Source organism: Osmerus mordax, chromosome 15 (genome assembly GCF_038355195.1).
Source record: "Osmerus mordax isolate fOsmMor3 chromosome 15, fOsmMor3.pri, whole genome shotgun sequence".
In the NCBI taxonomy this organism is placed as follows: Eukaryota; Metazoa; Chordata; class Actinopteri; order Osmeriformes; family Osmeridae; genus Osmerus; species Osmerus mordax.
Window position 1 is genome coordinate 14,541,002 of NC_090064.1, and position 19,535 is coordinate 14,560,536.

General features: G+C 42.0%; 2 protein-coding genes and 5 non-coding genes across 8 annotated transcripts; 2 read left to right on the top strand and 5 right to left on the bottom strand.

Moving 5' to 3' along the window:
• Positions 1 to 8,375: 8,375 nt before the first annotated feature.
• Positions 8,376 to 10,062, top strand: crhb (corticotropin releasing hormone b). Its single transcript, XM_067251540.1, has 2 exons — positions 8,376 to 8,456; positions 8,950 to 10,062. Exon 2 carries the CDS (start codon positions 8,970 to 8,972, stop codon positions 9,468 to 9,470), a length of 501 nt encoding a protein of 166 aa, XP_067107641.1. The 5' UTR covers positions 8,376 to 8,456; positions 8,950 to 8,969; the 3' UTR covers positions 9,471 to 10,062.
• Positions 10,063 to 11,805: 1,743 nt separating this feature from the next.
• trim55b (tripartite motif containing 55b) lies at positions 11,806 to 16,976 on the bottom strand. Of its 2 annotated transcripts, none has more exons than XM_067251539.1 (8): positions 16,707 to 16,976; positions 16,257 to 16,426; positions 14,776 to 14,959; positions 14,456 to 14,551; positions 13,596 to 13,829; positions 13,032 to 13,054; positions 12,800 to 12,924; positions 11,806 to 12,283 (listed from the first exon to the last, which is right to left on the bottom strand). In XM_067251539.1, exons 1-8 carry the CDS (start codon positions 16,824 to 16,826, stop codon positions 12,147 to 12,149), a joined length of 1,089 nt encoding a protein of 362 aa, XP_067107640.1. In that variant the 5' UTR covers positions 16,827 to 16,976; the 3' UTR covers positions 11,806 to 12,146. The 2 variants fall into 2 exon arrangements, with proteins under 2 accessions (XP_067107640.1, XP_067107639.1); XM_067251538.1 differs by having other exon boundaries at positions 14,776 to 14,962.
• Positions 16,977 to 18,065: 1,089 nt separating this feature from the next.
• trnaa-agc (transfer RNA alanine (anticodon AGC)) lies at positions 18,066 to 18,138 on the bottom strand. Its single transcript has one exon. It is a non-coding gene; the product is annotated as a tRNA-Ala (tRNA).
• A 281-nt stretch (positions 18,139 to 18,419) lies between these two features.
• Positions 18,420 to 18,492, bottom strand: trnaa-agc (transfer RNA alanine (anticodon AGC)). The gene has a single exon. It is a non-coding gene; the product is annotated as a tRNA-Ala (tRNA).
• Positions 18,493 to 18,767: 275 nt separating this feature from the next.
• On the bottom strand, positions 18,768 to 18,840 carry trnaa-agc (transfer RNA alanine (anticodon AGC)). Its single transcript has one exon. It is a non-coding gene; the product is annotated as a tRNA-Ala (tRNA).
• A 281-nt stretch (positions 18,841 to 19,121) lies between these two features.
• On the bottom strand, positions 19,122 to 19,194 carry trnaa-agc (transfer RNA alanine (anticodon AGC)). The gene has a single exon. It is a non-coding gene; the product is annotated as a tRNA-Ala (tRNA).
• A 207-nt stretch (positions 19,195 to 19,401) lies between these two features.
• trnay-gua (transfer RNA tyrosine (anticodon GUA)) lies at positions 19,402 to 19,489 on the top strand. Its single transcript is given in 2 exon segments — positions 19,402 to 19,438; positions 19,454 to 19,489. It is a non-coding gene; the product is annotated as a tRNA-Tyr (tRNA).
• The last annotated feature ends 46 nt before the right edge of the window (positions 19,490 to 19,535 follow it).

Here is a 19,535-nt window from a genome sequence, read left to right on the forward strand (position 1 = left end):
CAGAAGTCACCTTGCTCCGACCATCATCGAGCATCACGCCAGCATCTCTGTCACTCCCATCCTAACTGGGTGTCACTATTGAGCTGGGCACTGCGGCACGGCATGCAGCGTAATGCTAAATGCGTCTGTGTTGTGGTCAGAGCTGAGCTGTAAGCGGAGAACAAACAGTCTCTGTCCTCCTTGGTGGGGGGGGGGGGGGGGGGGGGGGGGGGAAGGACACCTCACATGGTTGGTTTCAGTGACAAACACACTTTTCCTGCCCTAATGACTGTGTCTGGTGCTCCCTCACTGGATCCTGCATCCCCCACACACACCCTAACCCCTGTCTGGGACGGTTGATTCCCAGAGTTGACAAGTCTGACTGTGGTGCGATCAATACTACTCTGTGATTAATGCTCGGCACGCACCCGACACAACCCTCGGGTGTGACTTGGCGCCTCATTTACTAATTGCTGGCTGCACTTACCAAACTGTCTATTCCAGAAGCATGAAAGATGCCCAACTGCTATGAGACCCAGAGACACTCTTGGTCACTATAAATAACACTGGCTACCGTACATAGGCATCTTTGAGGATCCTCTAGCAATAGGAAGTTAGCTTTGTTGTGCTAATTTTAGATTATATACCCTTGAAGTACAAGATGTAACAATTCGGTTGAATGGAACAATATGGACCTTTACAATACATATACAAGCTTTACAGCTTGTGCTTGGTTGGTTTACACAGGCTTGTTTAAGACATGACTTGTTTTAATTACAACCTGTTTTCCAGACTGTAATTTCATCTCTGTGTATCAAGGCCTATGCTTTCTACATTTACATTGATTTACATTTAGTCATTTAGCAGACGCTCTTATCCAGAGCGACTTACAGTAAGTACAGGGACATTCCCCCCGAGGCAAGTAGGGTGAAGTGCCTTGCCCAAGGACACAACGTCATTTGACACGGCCGGGAATCGAACTGGCAACTAGTCCGATTCCCTAACCGCTCAGCCACATGACTCTTTCTACATGCCCCAGATGTGACTATGAGGACCATCTAAAGGCGGTTCTCTCTGATGTGCAGTGTAACAGTCCACACACTCAAAACCATCCATTGTGGGATACACACCATGGGGACGTAATGAGCCTTCACTCACGTCAAAAGAGGGAGAGAGGAAGTCAGAGAAAGCAAAGTAAGAGAGGGGTTCCCTGTGAGAAGATTGCAATTATAAAGAGCTGGGTCAGTGGCAGTGCTCAGTGGATGCCCAATTGGATTTTGTGTGGTTGGGAGCAGTGATGGTGAACTGGGGCAAGAGGAAAGAAGTCATCTTCACAGAGCCTCTGCTTTACCTTCACTTTAATTGGATTCCAAACACACACACACACACACACACAAACACAGACACAAACATACACACATACACACATACACACACACAGTAACAGTTTGGTGGCAACGGCAGGATATTCAGAGACGCTAAACACAGATTTCTTTTTGTGCATTTTTCCCAATTTTGGTCACAAGTACAAGAGCCATACCCTCTCCTTTTCTCTGTTGTGGAAACACACCCTTCACCATTCAAGCTGTGGCTGTTGTTGGTGCTAATTCACTGGTCTATTTATGCTCTGTCCAACTGTCAATCCACGAGCCGCAGCATTTATGGTAGTTCACACTATCTGTGAGTGACGTGATTAATTTCCTCATCGCCTGAATAAAGAGTTGCAGGGGGGAGAATGGCCACAGGGCCTCATTTACATATTTTGCCCCAAATAAAAGCTGATGATTCATTCGTACAGACGAGTGGGAACAGACAGTTGATGCCAGTTCCCTTTTTGGCTTTATAGAAACAATTACAGGAGTGTGACGAGGCAGCATCTTGATCCCTGTTGTTGTTAGGTTGGCTGAAGGCTATGTACCCATGGTGAAATGGTTCATCTGTTTGAAAGCAGACAGTTATTGCTTACCCCAGTCAAATAAAAAATGCTATCCTTGGGGCTCCTGTTGCTGTTATATCACAATACTCTCACAAAATGGCATGAATGCATGGTAGTTGGGCAGTTGAGTGTAATGTCACGCACACGCATGCACACCCACAATATGACAGGAGGTGTTCGTTGCTCTGATCCAATGAATGTGTGCCTAAGTGTAGCTAATGTAATCCATGCCAGCATCAGTGGAGGAAGGTCAAGAAGGGTAGGGGAAGCCCTCCTGTGTTGACCAATCACCTGGTGGTGTTCCTTGTGTGGGCGTTCTGTACACAGCCCAGTGAACTGAACACAATCAGGAGGGATTGAAAAACTATACTTTAATTACAATAAAATGGCTCTCCACTTTCAGGCTGTTGTGTTGCTTAAAGTTATAGTTGCAGTCTAATCCCATTAAAAGTTGTTCTGTGCCGCCTGTCCATCTGAGAATCTTCTAGGCACAATTAAAAAGTCGCTGCAATTATTTATCAAGCCCATTCGCCAGTTCCTCAGTCAAAACAGAGATCTGCAACTACAGTGAATCCCATATTAATCACCATATCAATTTGACTTGACTGACAAAATTATGCTGGCTCTTAAAAACATATACTGACAGTCATTGTAACCAAAACAAAACGCTAATTTTGGAAAAGTGTTCATTATTACTTACCTTCACACATTGCTTTTAAGCTGTGGCCAATTAGTATGTGGTTGGTATCACTAATTTGAGTGTTTTTTAATATAAAAAAGTTAATTGATAACAATTCATTTCAATTAAAGTAATTGGTTAGTAAGAAGGTACATGCAGGTTTTTTTTATGACCAATATGCTTGGTTGTTACCATACTGTTTTAATAGCAAATAAACAATCAAGATGATTGTTGACTCGTTTTATCTTTTACTTTACACCAAGTTAAATTGCATGTGGGGTTCTTCATGTACAGAACTACATGTCTTTCTTTGTGAGTATTTTGACATCATTGTGCTCCTGAATAGGTCCGTTGGAATCACGTAATTGGATCGACAGGGCAGGCGTAGCCACCACTTGTTCCAGACATCTACAATTGACTGCAGCTGACGCTTGATGAGAGTGTCCCTCTGTCTCTATCTCTCTCTTTCTATCTCTTTTGCGTCATGTTATCCTCCCTATCATCTCCTTCCTGTCTCAGATGTCAGGTCCAGTGCAGAGAGGAGCGCTGACACAAGGCTTTCACATTGAGATTCATATCTGTGCCTGCAAGTGATTACATTAGTTTTATTTTGCTCATATAAGTGATTGATGTCGAGCTCTGACACCCTTTAGATCACAGAGGTTCAATCAAATTAAATATCAGCTGCTTCAATCAAGACCGTTACGGAGATCTTTTGAGACACGGTTGAACTTAAATTTATCTCAGGAATTTGTAACTAGGCAGTCATATTTATAGATTTTTTTTAGATAACATAGTTCTCTTCTTGGTACAAACCTCATTTCATTTATGAGGCAAGATATTTTCTTTTTGTCTGACCATCTAAAAATTTTAGATTTAAATGCGAGATAATCTCACATTCTCCCCAAGGTACATTTTATCTGCCTGAAAAAGGAAGAACAACAATGTGCCATCAATTCTGTTTAATTTACAAGAAGAAAGCAAAGGATTGTCTGCAGCACCATGTATCAGAGTCATAAGTCTAAGAATACAATATAAGTAACGCTGTGTAGTCTTGTGTAACATCAAAGATGAAAACTTTTAACACTGACCGTGAATTGACTTTGTTTTTGAGTGTGATTATGTTTGACATATACTCAAACGTATTTGACAGTCACATACAACTGACTCGGAATATTATTCACCAAAGGATAAGGACAAAATTAACGACAAGTCACAGTAGAGTTTCAAACTCCACACAAACAGACATTCGTGTTAAGTGTATTCGTATTTGACAGGCACCTATTCCAGAGTCAGATCAACAGCAAAGCACACGGCCCTAATACCAAGAAACAAAAAATAGTCCATCTCAATGCATCTTCATTGGCCAGAATCTAGTGTAATGTGGTGAGGGAGATTACACGCACCGTGAGACAAATATTCATAGCAATCTTCTGCAAAGCATGATGGGGATTATTCAAATGGTGTGTAAGCGAAGGGAACAGGAAGTATTCCTGTTAGTCTTGTGTTCCTGGACTTGGACCTCACGTCACTTTGATGAGCCCTGAGCTGCTCCAATCCTGATACTTACGTAACCATCACTGACCCATGATGAAAAACTATTTGCGGCATATGAACCTCACTGATCTGGCATCAGCTTTGTCTATTTAGGTACTGGTAGTTTAGAGGAACAGGGAAGCAGGATACTGATCCTGCATCTGTAGATGGGCATCCCTATGACGATGGCCACCTCCATGCCAGTGTTGTTGAAGTAGCTTTACACTCCATTGAATCAGCCTATTCATTGATGGGTATACTAACATAGCTACTGTGACATATATAGCGAACATAAAGGCCCCAACTGGGTGAAGATAAGTCATTGACAGCATGTGAAACTCTACAATGAACTGTCATACAGCCTTGCCTCCCATCTACACACATGAACAACGCTCGACGTGAGCATGTTCTTAATGCAACAGTGACGTTTTTATATGTTCAAGGTGTTTCAGATTCTCTGCAACATTTGGTTGGTTAGTAAAAAGTTTTTGGGTGAAGAGAGATTAACCTCATGCTGGAAACCCTCGCTGAGAAGTGATGGGGGAGCAGGCGAGGGAGGAGAACGATCAGCATTATCGTTCCAGTACATGTCAACATCGTGAAAACCAGCTGTAAGTCACTAGTAAGGACCCAGCCAACAGACTTACAGTGGAAACAGCTCAGCTGAATGAGGTGGCTATGTCTATTCCTTTATAAAAAAAATACTGTTGCATAGAAATAAACAAGTCAGATTTGATGAAAAACAAACATTAACATTAAAAACATTTATATCTGTCGGAAGACATTGGATCTAAAACATCTTGATCAGTTTTGGTTTCCAGTAATATGACATCATGAGCAGAATAAGATCAAAATATCTCAGATTGACTTTGTGTGCCGGTAGAGAAGGTGATGGAGCCCTGTAAATCATTGTTGTCACTTTTTATAATGTAAAAGTTTTTGGCTGGCAACAATTTCTCTACAATGATTGTGACCTAGTTTTTTTGTTTTGTAGAAAATAAAAAGGGGACTAAAGTCAGAGGTATATAGACCCACATCTATCACTAGAGGTTAAATTCATTTCAAGTACCACAAACACCACACAAACAGAAATCCATACATTTAAAGACACATATAAATTGTTCATCATTTCTGCCACTGAACTTGTGTTTCACTTTTATCCCTCTCATTACATTATGGTCGTTGTTCAAATCACTGGAGACCTCCAGAAGTCCCTAGACGGAGGAAAGCAGAACTGAGAAGACATCTGATCCATGCTGATCCTGGTTTCCAAAAGTAGATCTAAGATTCCTTTATATTCTCCCATCATAACAATATAAACAAACTGGAAATACATTCTATTTCTAAATAGAACATTTCTTAATCAAAAACTGGTATTCTCTCAAATCTATGGTCACATGTTTGATAAATAATGCTTATTTTGGGCTGTGGATAAGGTGTATGTTCAGTAGATCCCAAGTAGTGCACTTCTGGTCTTATATTATCTGCTGTACATGCACTGTTTGACTGGTTAAAATCATCTGCTACATTTATTTAAACATGATATAGAATTAGGGGGAAACTTCATTCCAACAAGTTGTCAAACTAAATGTGTTTGAACGGTTCTCTCAAAGTGGGTGATGTCACAATCATCCTCGGCTGTGTCCCTGCTTGTAACAGCTTGTTAACATGGAACAATGTATTCAAATGCACTCTAAACCCAATAACAGCCCTCATTATACCAGGTCCTTCGTCTGGTCCTACCGTCATGCAGGGAGATACGAGGTTATGCTTCTAAGGTCAGGGTTTTGTCGCTGGACCCATCCAATGTGCTGTGGAGTCGACCAGTCCCTGTTAACACTCGTTCATAAGGCCACAGACACCTTGTATATGGAGATGGGGTAGTCAAAGCTGAAAACAACCCCTGGAGAGTTATTGGGGGAACTCTCTGTGTGTGTGGCAGGATACACAGGGCCAACAGGGGTCAACCCAATGAAGAACGTGGAAACTCTTCACAGAGTGTACAGAGAAAGCATGAGCTTATACCACCTCAAAGTGACATGTTGCAATTAGGAGAGAGAGCAATTAACCCTTGTGCTGCCTTCGAGTCACATGACCCAAAGGTTCATATGTGGATGGGGGGGGTCTGAGACAGCCCAACGGTTAAAAGAAAATGCTTCTCTTTGTTTTTGTATGCGGTAAAGTTGTCGCAATACGGCGGTGGGTCACAATGACTGATGGGTCAGAATGACCCGAAGAGAACACAAGGGTTAAATAAGAGGCGTCATCTGTTGGCATAGATCGTTTTCATTTTTTGAAGTCCTGTAAATTGCTTTTCCTCTGCTTTCCTTCTTTTCACTTGAAAGGGTAAGACGACATTCTGTCTTTGTCGTAAGGCTGCAGCTGATGCTGTCTGAGATAACTATTCCTGGTCAGTGTCTATCTCACAATCACAGTCCATTATGTGGCGTAAACTTCTAATTACTCTAAAAAAAGAAGCTGGAATTCTATAATATGGGCCTGGAGCTGTTCCGCTGTTGTATCACACTGCAGGCCAGCTCCTCTTTGAGTGATCAGTTTAGGGACAGTGATTTGAAAATGAGGTGACATTGATGACCAGGAGCTGTGGTTCCTTCATCTGCTGGTGTGTTCTATTCGTGGCGGAGAGCATGTGCTTCTCATGATGGGACCTGACACCTCCCCTGAAGGAGATGGGAGAGGAAGGGGAGACCAGATGGAAGGACTTCTACATGCGCAGCACTGGCAGGGCAGGAACACGTGTGACAGATTGTAAACGGATGTGCTGATAAAACGAATTAAAACCTGACCGTAACACGATATTTTAGGGACCGCAACGACAACAAAATCAGGAGGATAATAACACAGGCTATTTAAAATCCCCTGTTCTTCCACACTCTCCCACTCTATAGGTACACTGTCAAATCGCCTCAGTCCAGAAGATGGATGTTGTTATTACATTTAATAGCATTAGACTATTCTTGGGAAGGATCCCCCTTTTTGAATCACCTGACAACATGATCTCTTTAGGTTCTCCAAGAGTACAGGAGTTTGAAATCTGATTTCCACTGCCTTTTTATACCACAATCAGTTTCAGTCAGGGGAAAGAACCATCGCAGTTTTTTGAAAAACGAGACAAAATTGACTTGACTCATCGACTTCTGGGATCAAACAGTGAAACAGAAAAAATGAATGGATTTTAAAAAGAGTGAGATAACTGGAAAGATGAACAGAAACAGAGAGAGAAAATTGGGATAACTTTTCACACATCGACACAGAGAGAGAAAGACTGAAACAAAGAGCGAGAGACCTGAATCAAAAGAAACAGACTCACAGCTAGACTGTTTGGGATTCTGATGGTGGTGTTTTGCTGGAATCAAGGGCTCCATCATGGTGGCGTGGCCCAGGCCTGTCTGTCTACAGGGGCAGGGGGAGGACGTCAATGACAGGGTTAGTGACGTACGTCTGCGCAGAAACTCAGCCAGCAATAATGAATCACTGGAAGCCACAAGCAGATGCAAGATACAGGTGAATGTATCTTGCTTCGACTGTTCTGAAGTGCATCCCGGGAGTTGTGCGACAGGACAGTTAGAAAGACCAGAGAGAAGGTTTTCTCTGACTCTAATCATGTTCAATATACAGAAACACCTGTATTTTGGCTCGCATCTGCCATATTTAGGTTTGAGACAGAAAAATGGGTGTGAGGGGGAACCATCTGTGCTGATTGAACTTGAGAATTATGTTAATGTAGGATGTATTCTGAGAGATAATATGTTGTACCTGTACATCTTAATTCAGGAGCAACAATATCGACTAGTTCCAATTTTTACTGAATGATGCAAGTGATTGAATTTGACTGCAAACTGTGTCTTTTCTGGACGAATATCTGACAAGCATTGATCAATGAACTGGTGCATGGTAGTGATGATAATCATAACTAGTCTCCTCACTTTCAAACAGGAATGCAATTGAAATGTGCTACAAGGCCAAACTACCTGTCAAAAGTGTCTTTGCAAGAGGCTATATTCAGAATACATATGCACACACGCACGCACGCACGCAAGCGCGCGTGCAATCACACACACCGCCACCTTTATGACTCATCCCATCCGAACTACTCTAGACTTTCTCAGATTCGTTCATTCAAGTTACACCCATGCAACTTTGCGCAGACGCAATCTCTGAGCTCAGAGCGTGACACTTGTAGCAGGTCTTGGCTATATAAGTCCATTCTTTCAAGAACAGTTTAGACTAATTTCTTGATACTACACTGGAAGAGGGAGACATCTCAACTGAAACCTTCTATTGGCAAAAGAATAACGGTTTAAGGTGAGACTAGTTTTACTTCCTTCAGTCCCCTCGCGCTTCTATTGTACTCATATATATTGTGCGGACAGGTGTCATAAGAGATGTTTATACCTTCTTGCATTACAATAACTTGATGGATATATTCTCTCCTGGCAATAGAGCATAAGTGGCCATTATGTCGATTTGCTTTTGTGGACGTTTCACCAAACCCTGGATTTATGGACCCTTAAATGGATTACTTTACATAGACCTAAGATTTAGTCTGTTATTCTAGTAGGTTACATTTCTTGTCTGACCATGGACAAAAGACAGGAACTATTAGTTCTCATTGAAACTTTTGATGAAATGTAATACATTGTTTCATGCAACTTCGCCATATCAAAATGCTTCTATGCATGGAATGGTCAAAATCCATGTGAAAATGCCCGGGTGCGCATTTTGAAAATAGATAACTTTACAGTAATTATAGTAATGGCGACAAAAGGTGAAGTTAATTCACTTTTTTCTTTCTCAGATTCCTGTTGATCCCCTGACATGAAGCTCAATTTATTTGTCACCACCGTGGTTCTGCTGGTTGCCTTCTTACCGCGCTATGAATGTAGGGCTGTTGAAAGCCCTGGCGCTATCCAGCGCGCCTTGGCGCCGCAGACCGACCCTCAGCATCAATCTCTTCCCATCCTAGCGCGTGTAGGAGAGGAATACTTCATCCGGATGGGAAACAGGAACCCAAACTCAGCAGGGACCGCATCGAAAATGTTCTCCGAGGGATCACCGGCAATCTACAACAGAGCCTTACAACTCCAACTGACGCAGCGTCTTCTACAAGGCAAAGTTGGGAACATCAACCGGCCCATCAGCGATTTAGCAAACCAACTCGACGACTCGATGGAGAGGGAGAGGAGATCCGAGGACCCGCCGATATCGCTGGATCTGACGTTCCACCTGCTCCGAGAGATGATGGAGATGTCCAGAGCCGAACAGTTAGCCCAACAAGCGCATAACAACAGAAAAATGATGGAGATCTTCGGAAAATAAATAATCACCATTTCATCCACCAAAGATTTTTTTTACATTTAGCACAAACATGATATTCTGTACCATAGTGCTGCTTTTACATCATTGTTCTAAAAGTATTTATTTTATAGCTTTAACTTAAATTGACGGAGAGTAAATGGGCTTGTAGTCTAATCAGATTGTATCATGCAAAGAAAAACTATCAATTTCTATTCTTGTGTAAGTGTTCAAAACTGTAGCATACACCATTCTTTCACTCTTAAAAGGAAATATTTTGGGTTGATTATAGGCTATAGGAATGATATTCTTAGTAACGCATTTAGAAATTGATACTTTATCTGAAATTGAGTTCCATTGTACTATATGTTATTTAAGTTTGTTAATAAACTTATGAGCAACCAGTAATTTTTTGTTGTGCAAGAGAATGTCTTATATTTATATTTTTCAATAAAATATGAAAAGCAAGTTTTACACTTCTTTGTGGATATTATTAAAACTCACAGGTGGAACACAAAGCATAGCCATACATTTCATTTTATAATGTTGAGCTAAACTGTAAGGACTTGACAAAGGGATCTAATTGCTTATCAAATCTCTGAAATATAGTTTTTGCAAAAACATAGAATTACTGGTCTGTCTTTTGTTAATTGATTATTTAAAATGCAACTGCTCCACCACAGGAATATGGTCAAATCAACCATTACCCAACTTCAATTTTAAGTATGTCGGCCTATATAATTGGATATAATTGTTATCTGATTAATCCTGCAAGTCATTATTACCAGAACACTTCGTAACATATTCTAAAAGCAGTGTAAATGTAGTAAAACAATAAGGCATGATGTGACCTGGGGAATAAAAGTCACTTACAATCCTTAAATAGTTATTCAAATAAACATCAGCCATTATGTTTCAAAGAACTAGATCCATGAGAGTAGACCTAATTACACTGGCATTCACTGAATGAGACAATCTGCCAAAAAGAACAGAGATGAAGTGTGTGTCTCGATCCTTGACCCTCACAGTCAGGATAAACCAAACAAAACAAGTGCACAGTCTGTGTGTGTGTGTGTGTGTGTGTGTGTGCGTGGGTGTGTGAGTCATCACATACTGTTCAACCTGACAGCCACAGAGAGCTTATTATAGCCTGGACACAACACTGTGTAGGCATTGAAAGATGCTCTCCAGTGATTGGATAGGAGTCAATGGCAGATTCTGCATCCAGTTGTTGCCAGCCAAGTCACCTTCAGTAAGACATCAAGAAGACTGCAGGGTGTAAGCTCAGCAGGGTAGCTGAAGTATAACCTATGGTAAGAGGTAGACTGCCATCCAGCCCAGAGAGCAGATTATTAAACACACATTTCATACACCACGGTTTTGTTTCTTGTGAAACTGGTGTCAAATGAATTAGAAACAGCTTTAGAGGAGATGAGCAGGCATACATCGCAGTGCGTGAGAAGGGTGGGACAATGCGCTCTCACATCATGTATCATGACACAGAATAGCCTGGGCATCTAAACAATCTTTAATCGTCTGATTCTTTGTGTGTGTGTGTCCAGTGTGTGTGAAGTATAATGAGGCCCCATGAGCAGGGTCCACTTCACACACGCACGCACGCACACACGCACAAACGCACACACACTCCGCTGGTCTGGAAGGAGAAGGTGAAGAGGATTATTACACAGTCCCACTCACATTGTTATCTCAGCTTAGGCACTGAGACATGTGAAATAGGCCTGTCCACTGTCAGCCAAGAAGAAGAGACGGAAGGGAAGGAGTAAGTCATGGATAAAGGGGACTGGAGCCCACAGGAAATGACTTCATGTCAGCCTAATGACCTCAAAAATAGTTTGGATTACAAGTACAAGACCTGAAGGTAAAGGGGTGTCAATGGAGGAAGGATTATTGTTTCAATTTGGAAACATAAAATGTATGGTACATTTCTGTATTAAGAGACACCTTCCTGCTTCCCGCGTTAATTAGAACGGTGGGGGTAACGTCAACTATCTGTCTTCACACGTTAGAATAATTATTTGTTCTATCCTAATGACTTGTATGATTTGATCAGCTTTCATGTAAAAGAAATCACACAAAACAGCAGAGGACGTGGAGCAAGTTGAAAAGCTCCAGTTCAATCCTTCTCTAACGATGTGGATCCAAAGACGGTGGCATGCCTACTTCATAAAAAGACATGGAAAGACACACAACAGTACTGCCTGCGTAAGTGAAGCCCCGAAATAAAAATCTAGGAAGAAATACCCAAATTAGCTGTGTTTGGTTCAAAGAAAAACATTTAAGCAGAGAAAAAATTATAGTTCTCTATAAAGCATCTAAAGAAAAACAAAAGTGGGTAATGAATGATTCACACATGCTTTAATTACCCCAAATAAAAACTCAATTCGTGACGTTGACCAGGTTAATGGTTGCAATTAATTGGGTAAACAATCTAGTCCATCCCTGGAAAACTGGAAAACTTCTGTCCAGACATTTCCATCTGTCCCCGAGTTCACTCTCAGATCCAGGTAGAAGATGCCCGCAGGCGCGTATCACCCTCCCACAGCGCTGAGGAGGGAAACCAGAGAGATTCACCTGTGTTGATCCCCCAAAGAAAATCGCCTCAGAACTGAACTCAGATCAGAGTGTACAGGTCGCGTCCTCCTAGGTGGGTCTAGCTCCGCCTGGGTCCATGGCAGGTGGCTAGGGCGGGGCAGCGCTCCTGGAAGCACTCTGTGGTGAGGTGACCAGAGGGGGTGCTGTGAGCCCACTTCCCTGGGTCCCCAATCCAGCATCGACACCTTCCTCTCCTTCATCCACCACCTCTTCATCATCATCATCTGCAGAAAAAGGTGGGCAGTGAGAGAGCTAAACAATAACAACTAGTGTAATAAATGGCTACATTGTGCAAAAAGAGTGCTATTGTCTAGGAGAACTCTCATAAAAATGGTTAATTGGAACAATTTTGAACTTCTTTGATAAGGTTACTATTTTTACTCTTTACAGAGGACAAATTAATAGCAGGCCAACATAATTCTGAGGCTTTTATTTGGAATGTAATGTAATATTTCAATTGTTTGCCATGGGCTATACTTTGTTTATATACATTCTGCAATGGAGATTTTGTTACAGGCACAAATGGTTCTACAAAGCAAGTTATTTTCTGAGAGTTTGATGCTAACTGGATTGAATATCTCACAATGTCGGGTTTGCAATATTAGCAAATCACATAACACATCAGTTAACATAACACTATCATTGGTTGCTGAATGTTGTGTGATTCGGTGAACTTCCTCAGGAACACAATGTTCTGATGACATCATCAGCATCTACAACTTATCCGGCCCAATCCTTACCTTCTATGAAGTCGATATTTTGTATAGCCAGTCCCTCCTTCTTGAAGTTGACTCTGTAATGATCCATGTTTTCATAGCCACGCTCCACCTTGTCCAGGTGAGATGTACTTGACACTTCCCCAATCCTCACAAAAGGACAAGAGGCAAATTATTCCTTGGAAATACATTATGTTGTACTTTTACAGTGTATATTTGAATCCATCTTTGCTTATCACAAGCATCCAGGACTCACTTTTTGAGAAGAGGTTTGGCTGTCTGTAAAACAGCAAAAAGAGGGGGATTTATTAACCATGAATTCACTGCAAAAAATATATATAAAATAAAGAAAATGGTGGAACATGTATCCTCTAAGGGGTCACCTAAATCATATGGGAGTTTCGGAACCCCCCTAGCCCCCCACCTAATTCCAACACAGCTCTCAGATCATCTGTCTGTGTCACCTGTAGAAACACTGCCTGTGTCACCTGTAGAAACACTGCCTGTGTCACCTGTAGAAACACTGCCTGTGTCACCTGTAGAAACACTGTCTGTGTCACCTGTAGAAACACTGCCTGTGTCACCTGTAGAAACACTGTCTGTGTCACCTGTAGAAACACTGTCTGTGTCACCTGTAGAAACACTGCCTGTGTCACCTGTAGAAACACTGCCTGTGTCAACTGTAGAAACACTGCCTGTGTCACCTGTAGAAACACTGTCTGTGTCACCTGTAGAAACACTGTCTGTGTCACCTGTAGAAACACTGTCTGTGTCACCTGTAGAAACACTGCCTGTGTCACCTGTAGAAACATTGTGTCACCTGTAGAAACACTGCCATCTCAGGCTCTTCCATGGTCTGGATGCCTGTCTCCACAACCTTACAGCACTCCTCCAGGTGGTCGCCATACTTCCTGGTTAGACTGCGGATGTAGTTGAGCTTCTCCTCCTGCTCGCCCGTGACCTTCCCACTCATCTCTCTCTTCTTCTCTTCCAGGAGGGTGTACAGCTGGTCGAACCTCTCACACACCTGGGACTTCTGCCTCCTACCATTCTCCTAGACACACACACACACACACATATACACTCAAAACCACTATTCATCCTTCTCCCAATTCACAATCTAAAGCAAGATAAGAAGTTCAGGATATTGGTGGGGGTCCAGGGTATTAAGCACTTCAGGCTGGTATGCAGAGAGGGCAGTGCAGTTCAAGCAGCATGGCAGTCAGAAGTGACACCACGGTAGGGGACAGAGGGAGAGAGGGCTGGACCTGCTCCAGCATCCTGTGCTGCACAGTGCTGAAGGAGCCTCATCACCTCTAGTGTGTGCACCACGGGATGAGTGTCTGCTCTCTTCCCATCAATTAGCTCCTTGGTTCCTATTGAGCGAGGAGAAAATGTGACTCTCAATCTCACTGTAAAAGTGTGCGTGCGATTGCGTGTGGGAGTTAATGAATCCTCTTTGAATGAATGAACCCCACTTTGCTTCTGAAGCCATCATTTATGTGTGTGGCACAGACAGAGGAACTTAAGAGCATAGAAAAAGTTCAAAGAAAAACACAGGAAAAGGGGAGAGGAAGAGAATGAATAATGCAATGCGTTTCAGTTGTGTGTGTGTGTGTGTGTGTGACTGCTGGCTGTGTGAGTGAGGGGCCAGGCTCTCTCCACCACTGGGATTCTCACCTCTATGGTCCGGCAGGTCTCCTCTAACTGACTGATGATTCCCTGGATCCTGTCATTGTTCCCCACCATCATCGCTACGCCGTCTGACAGCTCTGTCTGGGGGCCACACACACACACACACTGTTTGATAATGGACAGGGATGCACAGATGCACTTGGGAACACACAAAACTTCTACAGTAACAGACACACCAACTAAAAAACTGGCAGGAAGTCACTGGCCATTAGCCAGTACATCCATACAGGAAGTGACAGGACAGCACCCAACGTCCTCTCCCTGATCGCTCAATCAGCTCCGTCCACAGTAACAGTGGGACTCACCTTCTGGGTCTGGTAGATGCTGGTGAGAGGAGCCACCTCGCAGTCCTTGTGAGCCCCGAACACCTTGCACATGGAGCAGGTGGGGACGCCGTGGGTCACACAGTAGATGTTGATCTTCTCCTCCCCGTGGACCTCACACATGGGCTGGTCCTCCTGTCTTTCCGTGGTGGGCTTGCTGCTGCTGCTGCTGGACCAGGGGAAACAGAAAATGCTTTTTAACGGGTGGTGTTTAGAAGTACATTGCCTCTGTTTTCTGTTTGTTAAATCCTACATTGAGCTGGATAGGTGGAGATTGACAATACTTGTGGCATTTTTGTAAATTATTCACAGGAGCATGCTTGACTGTGTCTCAGATTTGTTCAGCAAAACTGGTAAGGAGACAAATATGATGAAATACTTACTATGAAGAACTGGGAAAAACGTCAACCAATGTTGTAAATTACCTAATCCTTCCAAAGGGATGCAGATATCAATGCTTTGGCTTGAGCAAAAGTTTTGTCACTGTTTTAGTATTGAGGATGGTGCTTACTGCAGACGAGGAAGAAGTGACAAACCTGATCTTAATGGACAAGCAAGCAGGCCCCGTCATGACGTCATAAGGTTAAAATATGTCACATCCTGAATGTAGTGCATGGGTGGAAGTGTAGTGTAGTAGTCCTGCCCTGTGGCTGTCCACCCGCTCCAGAGACGAGCTCCGAGTCTTTTAGAAGTGTAGCTACATCTGTGCGCAGAGTATTACTTGTATCATCATCTCCTGCCAGCTCCAGATACATAACCCCTCTATGTTCACTTGGGCACCACGGTTTCACCGCTCCCTGTCTACACGACATGAGACATGAAAGTAAGTAAGTGCCCGCACAAACACGGCCGGTCCACCCCCCCCCCTTCCCCTATCTCTCTCATCTTCCTTCCAAGTGGAAGAGAGCTTTGACTCATAAATTAAGTCTGAAGCTCAGAGCGTGATGTCAGGTGACAGGACAGTGCAGAGCTAGATTACATGGCCTAAGGGGAGTTCACTATTCTTAAAAGCACCGTGTTCAACTGCTGCATTTTCATGAGTGAAAATTGCTTGCAAATCCACAGATCAAAGACAAGATGGCACTCCCAAAGAATATAAACATTATTTTCAGGGAGGGTTTCTTTCAATAGAGTGATGTGCTCTCCTTCACCAAATACTGACAGCTGTTAGTGTTTCTGCTACGGGACAGAGACCATATGGTTAAAAGACGTCACATACCGTGTCACTTGTCAAGTCTTATACAAGCCTATTTGAAGACCTGCATGTTCTTTATATAGTCTTTTTCATATTGGGGTATTTAAACCTGGCATGAAGGGCGGAGGACACCGGAAGAAATCTCTGAACAGTATTCATGAGTTGTTTGATATCACTGTGAGGCTACCTTTGACCTTGGAGCCTCGGTCCTAGTTCTAGGTAGAGCACACCAGTACTGAAAGGTGAGGTTCCTTTCAGTAAGCCTCACCTGGTGGACTCTTGTTTGAACATGTCAATGATATTTTCCACCAGCAGGTTTCTCTGGAGCCCATAAACACCATGCCGATCAAGCACTACCTCATGCCTACAGGAGGGGCATCGGAAGCGGCCACCGGAAGTTACCGACCCTCCTCTGGTTGGAAGATAGGGGTTGGAAGCCTTGACATCAGCAGAATGAAAAGTAATCAAAAATATATCAAAGTATAAATGTACATGCTTTTGCTGGTAGCTAGGCAACAGTATGGCAACATGGTAAAATTTAGACATACAGTTACTGATAGACTGAAATGCTTGCTCAATCATCATAACAACTCTAAATAGATAGCCTATGTAGGCCAAGCCAGTATATCAAGGGAAGTGGGTTCTCAATTCCAAACCTGAAATCAGCATACTAGCTCTAGACATCTTAAGAGCTGGGCATGTGATTAAAGAAATGTACCTGGAATATATCATTGGCACACTTCCGACATAGGTTGTGCTGACATGGTAGAATGACCACAGGCTTCGTAAACATTTCCAGGCATATTGGACAGATCAGTTGCTTTTCCAAGTTGTCCATGATAAATCTTCTGATGAATCGAATCTAATTTGACTGTAACAGTGAGCTTGAAATAAAAGTCAAATTGACTTAATCAATTCCGCATTGTCAAATCACAATTTCTTGCTTTACGTAACGCATGCTACACGACAAAGCCCCCAACACATTCGCTCCGGTGCAAATTGTGCCTCAAACTCTATATCGCGTGGCCCCAATCTCACAGCGAGCTGGTGTCAGAGCTGTTTTTAGAACCTGTCACGTGAAAGGTTGCCATGTTTACATGCCCATATATGAAACTGATACTACTAGTAACTTGGGGCAAGAGTTTGAGCAGCTGATGACTCCCTGCACGTCGACGCCATGACTAGGCCATGACACCATAGATGACACAGTTTACAACGTATTTATCAAATAAATTGCCTACAATACCGCTGATAAATATAAACAAATATGGGGAAGTAATTAATTTGTCGGCTTCCGTATGGCCTTCCACGCCTGTTACCGCCAGTAACCTAACTCACTCACTGAAGTGAATTGCACGCCATTGTGAGAAATGTAGTTAGCCTACGCTTCTGCATCGGTTTCAACATTTGTAAAGCTTCCGTTTTTACTCCGGGTAAGTCTACTAGATGCTGGTAGAGCCTGCTCTAGGCTACTGGAAGCCTTTTACGCTATGTTCAGCTATCCAGGTAAGGAAAAAACGATGTTGAATAACTATCCAAACTATCCTTTTGGCCTGTTGTAGCCTACAGTACTGTAGCTTAGGCCTGACAGGAAACTCTGAAAGTTGGTTAACGTCTCTAATTTTGACACGGGTAAAATAGGCTACTTTGCCACTACGCCAATAGATGAAGATTTTTTTTTATCGTAGCCAAACGGGTGCATATGGATACACATGATATTTTTTTAAAGATCATTGGAGAATGCGGGTATCGATAGCGCTACTTCTCGCATGCTAAGCCAGCGCTACCATTTGAGCTAATTCCCCATGTAAGACCGTCACCATGGCAACAGAAAAAGCGCGCTAAAAGAAACTAGCTCTCAATTAATAAAAAAAGGTCAATATTAACATCTTAAAACAAGATATATATATACAAAATATATGTATAAGAAACATATAGGCCTATCAGTTGGTCACTATCTAATAGTTGAAATACAGTAAAATAGGCTACTTTGCCTCTACGCCAATAGATAATGATTTTGTTAACGTAGCCTAATGGGTGCATATGGATACACATGAGTTATTTTTAAAATAATTATTGGAGAATGCGGGCATCGATCCCGCTACCTCTCGCATGCTAAGCGAGCGCTCTACCATTTGAGCTAATTCCCCGTGTGAAACTGTAACCATGGTAACACAGAACAAACGAGCTCAAAAGAAAAATGCTCCCGATTAATCGAAAACATATAGGCCTATTATATATTAAAATCTTAAAACAAGATATATTTATATATATATAAGATATTTCTAAGAAATATATCATTTAGTCACTATCTAATAGTTGAAATACAGTAACATAGGCTACTTTGCCTCTACGCCAATAGATAATGATTTTGTTAACGTAGCCTAATGGGTGCATATGGATACACATGAGTTATTTTTAAAATAATTATTGGAGAATGCGGGCATCGATCCCGCTACCTCTCGCATGCTAAGCGAGCGCTCTACCATTTGAGCTAATTCCCCGTGTGAAACTGTAACCATGGTAACACAGAACAAACGAGCTCAAAAGAAAAATGCTCCCGATTAATCGAAAACATATAGGCCTATTATATATTAAAATCTTAAAACAAGATATATTTATATAAGATATTTCTAAGAAATATATCATTTAGTCACTATCTAATAGTTGAAATACAGTAACATAGGCTACTTTGCCTCTACGCCAATAGATAATGATTTTGTTAACGTAGCCTAATGGGTGCATATGGATACACATGAGTTATTTTTAAAATAATTATTGGAGAATGCGGGCATCGATCCCGCTACCTCTCGCATGCTAAGCGAGCGCTCTACCATTTGAGCTAATTCCCCGTGTGAAACTGTAACCATGGTAACACAGAACAAACGAGCTCAAAAGAAAAATGCTCCCGATTAATCGAAAACATATAGGCCTATTATATATTAAAATCTTAAAACAAGATATATTTATATATATATAAGATATTTCTAAGAAATATATCATTTAGTCACTATCTAATAGTTGAAATACAGTAACATAGGCTACTTTGCCTCTACGCCAATAGATAATGATTTTGTTAACGTAGCCTAATGGGTGCATATGGATACACATGAGTTATTTTTTTTAAAATAATTGGAGAATGCGGGCATCGATCCCGCTACCTCTCGCATGCTAAGCGAGCGCTCTACCATTTGAGCTAATTCCCCGTGTGAAACTGTAACCATGGTAACACACAACAAACGAGCTCAAAAGAAAAATGCTCACGATTAATCGAAAACATATAGGCCTATTATATATAAAAATCTTAAAACAAGATATATTTATATATATATATAAGATATTTCTAAGAAATATATCATTTAGTCACTATCTAATAGTTTAAATAGCCATGTTTTTGCCACAGGAATGTGGCCCCTTCGATAGCTCAGTTGGTAGAGCGGAGGACTGTAGAGTCTCTAAACTGTAATCCTTAGGTCGCTGGTTCAAATCCGGCTCGAAGGAGGGTTTTTTTTTTTTACTCCCCTTAGAACGTCCTGTTTTTATTGCT

Bases quoted from the DNA above. Each gene is read 5' to 3' on its own strand.
- crhb (XM_067251540.1), top strand. From the start codon at position 8,970: ATGAAGCTCAATTTATTTGTCACCACCGTGGTTCTGCTGGTTGCCTTC.
- trim55b (XM_067251538.1), bottom strand. From the start codon at position 16,826: ATGGACAACTTGGAAAAGCAACTGATCTGTCCAATATGCCTGGAAATG. The intron at 14,552-14,775 runs GTGAGTCCCACT...TGTGGCCCCCAG, and splicing joins GCATCTACCAGACCCAGAAG to ACAGAGCTGTCAGACGGCGT. The intron at 12,284-12,799 runs GTAAGGATTGGG...CTTTTTCTGCAG, and splicing joins AAATATCGACTTCATAGAAG to ATGATGATGATGAAGAGGTG.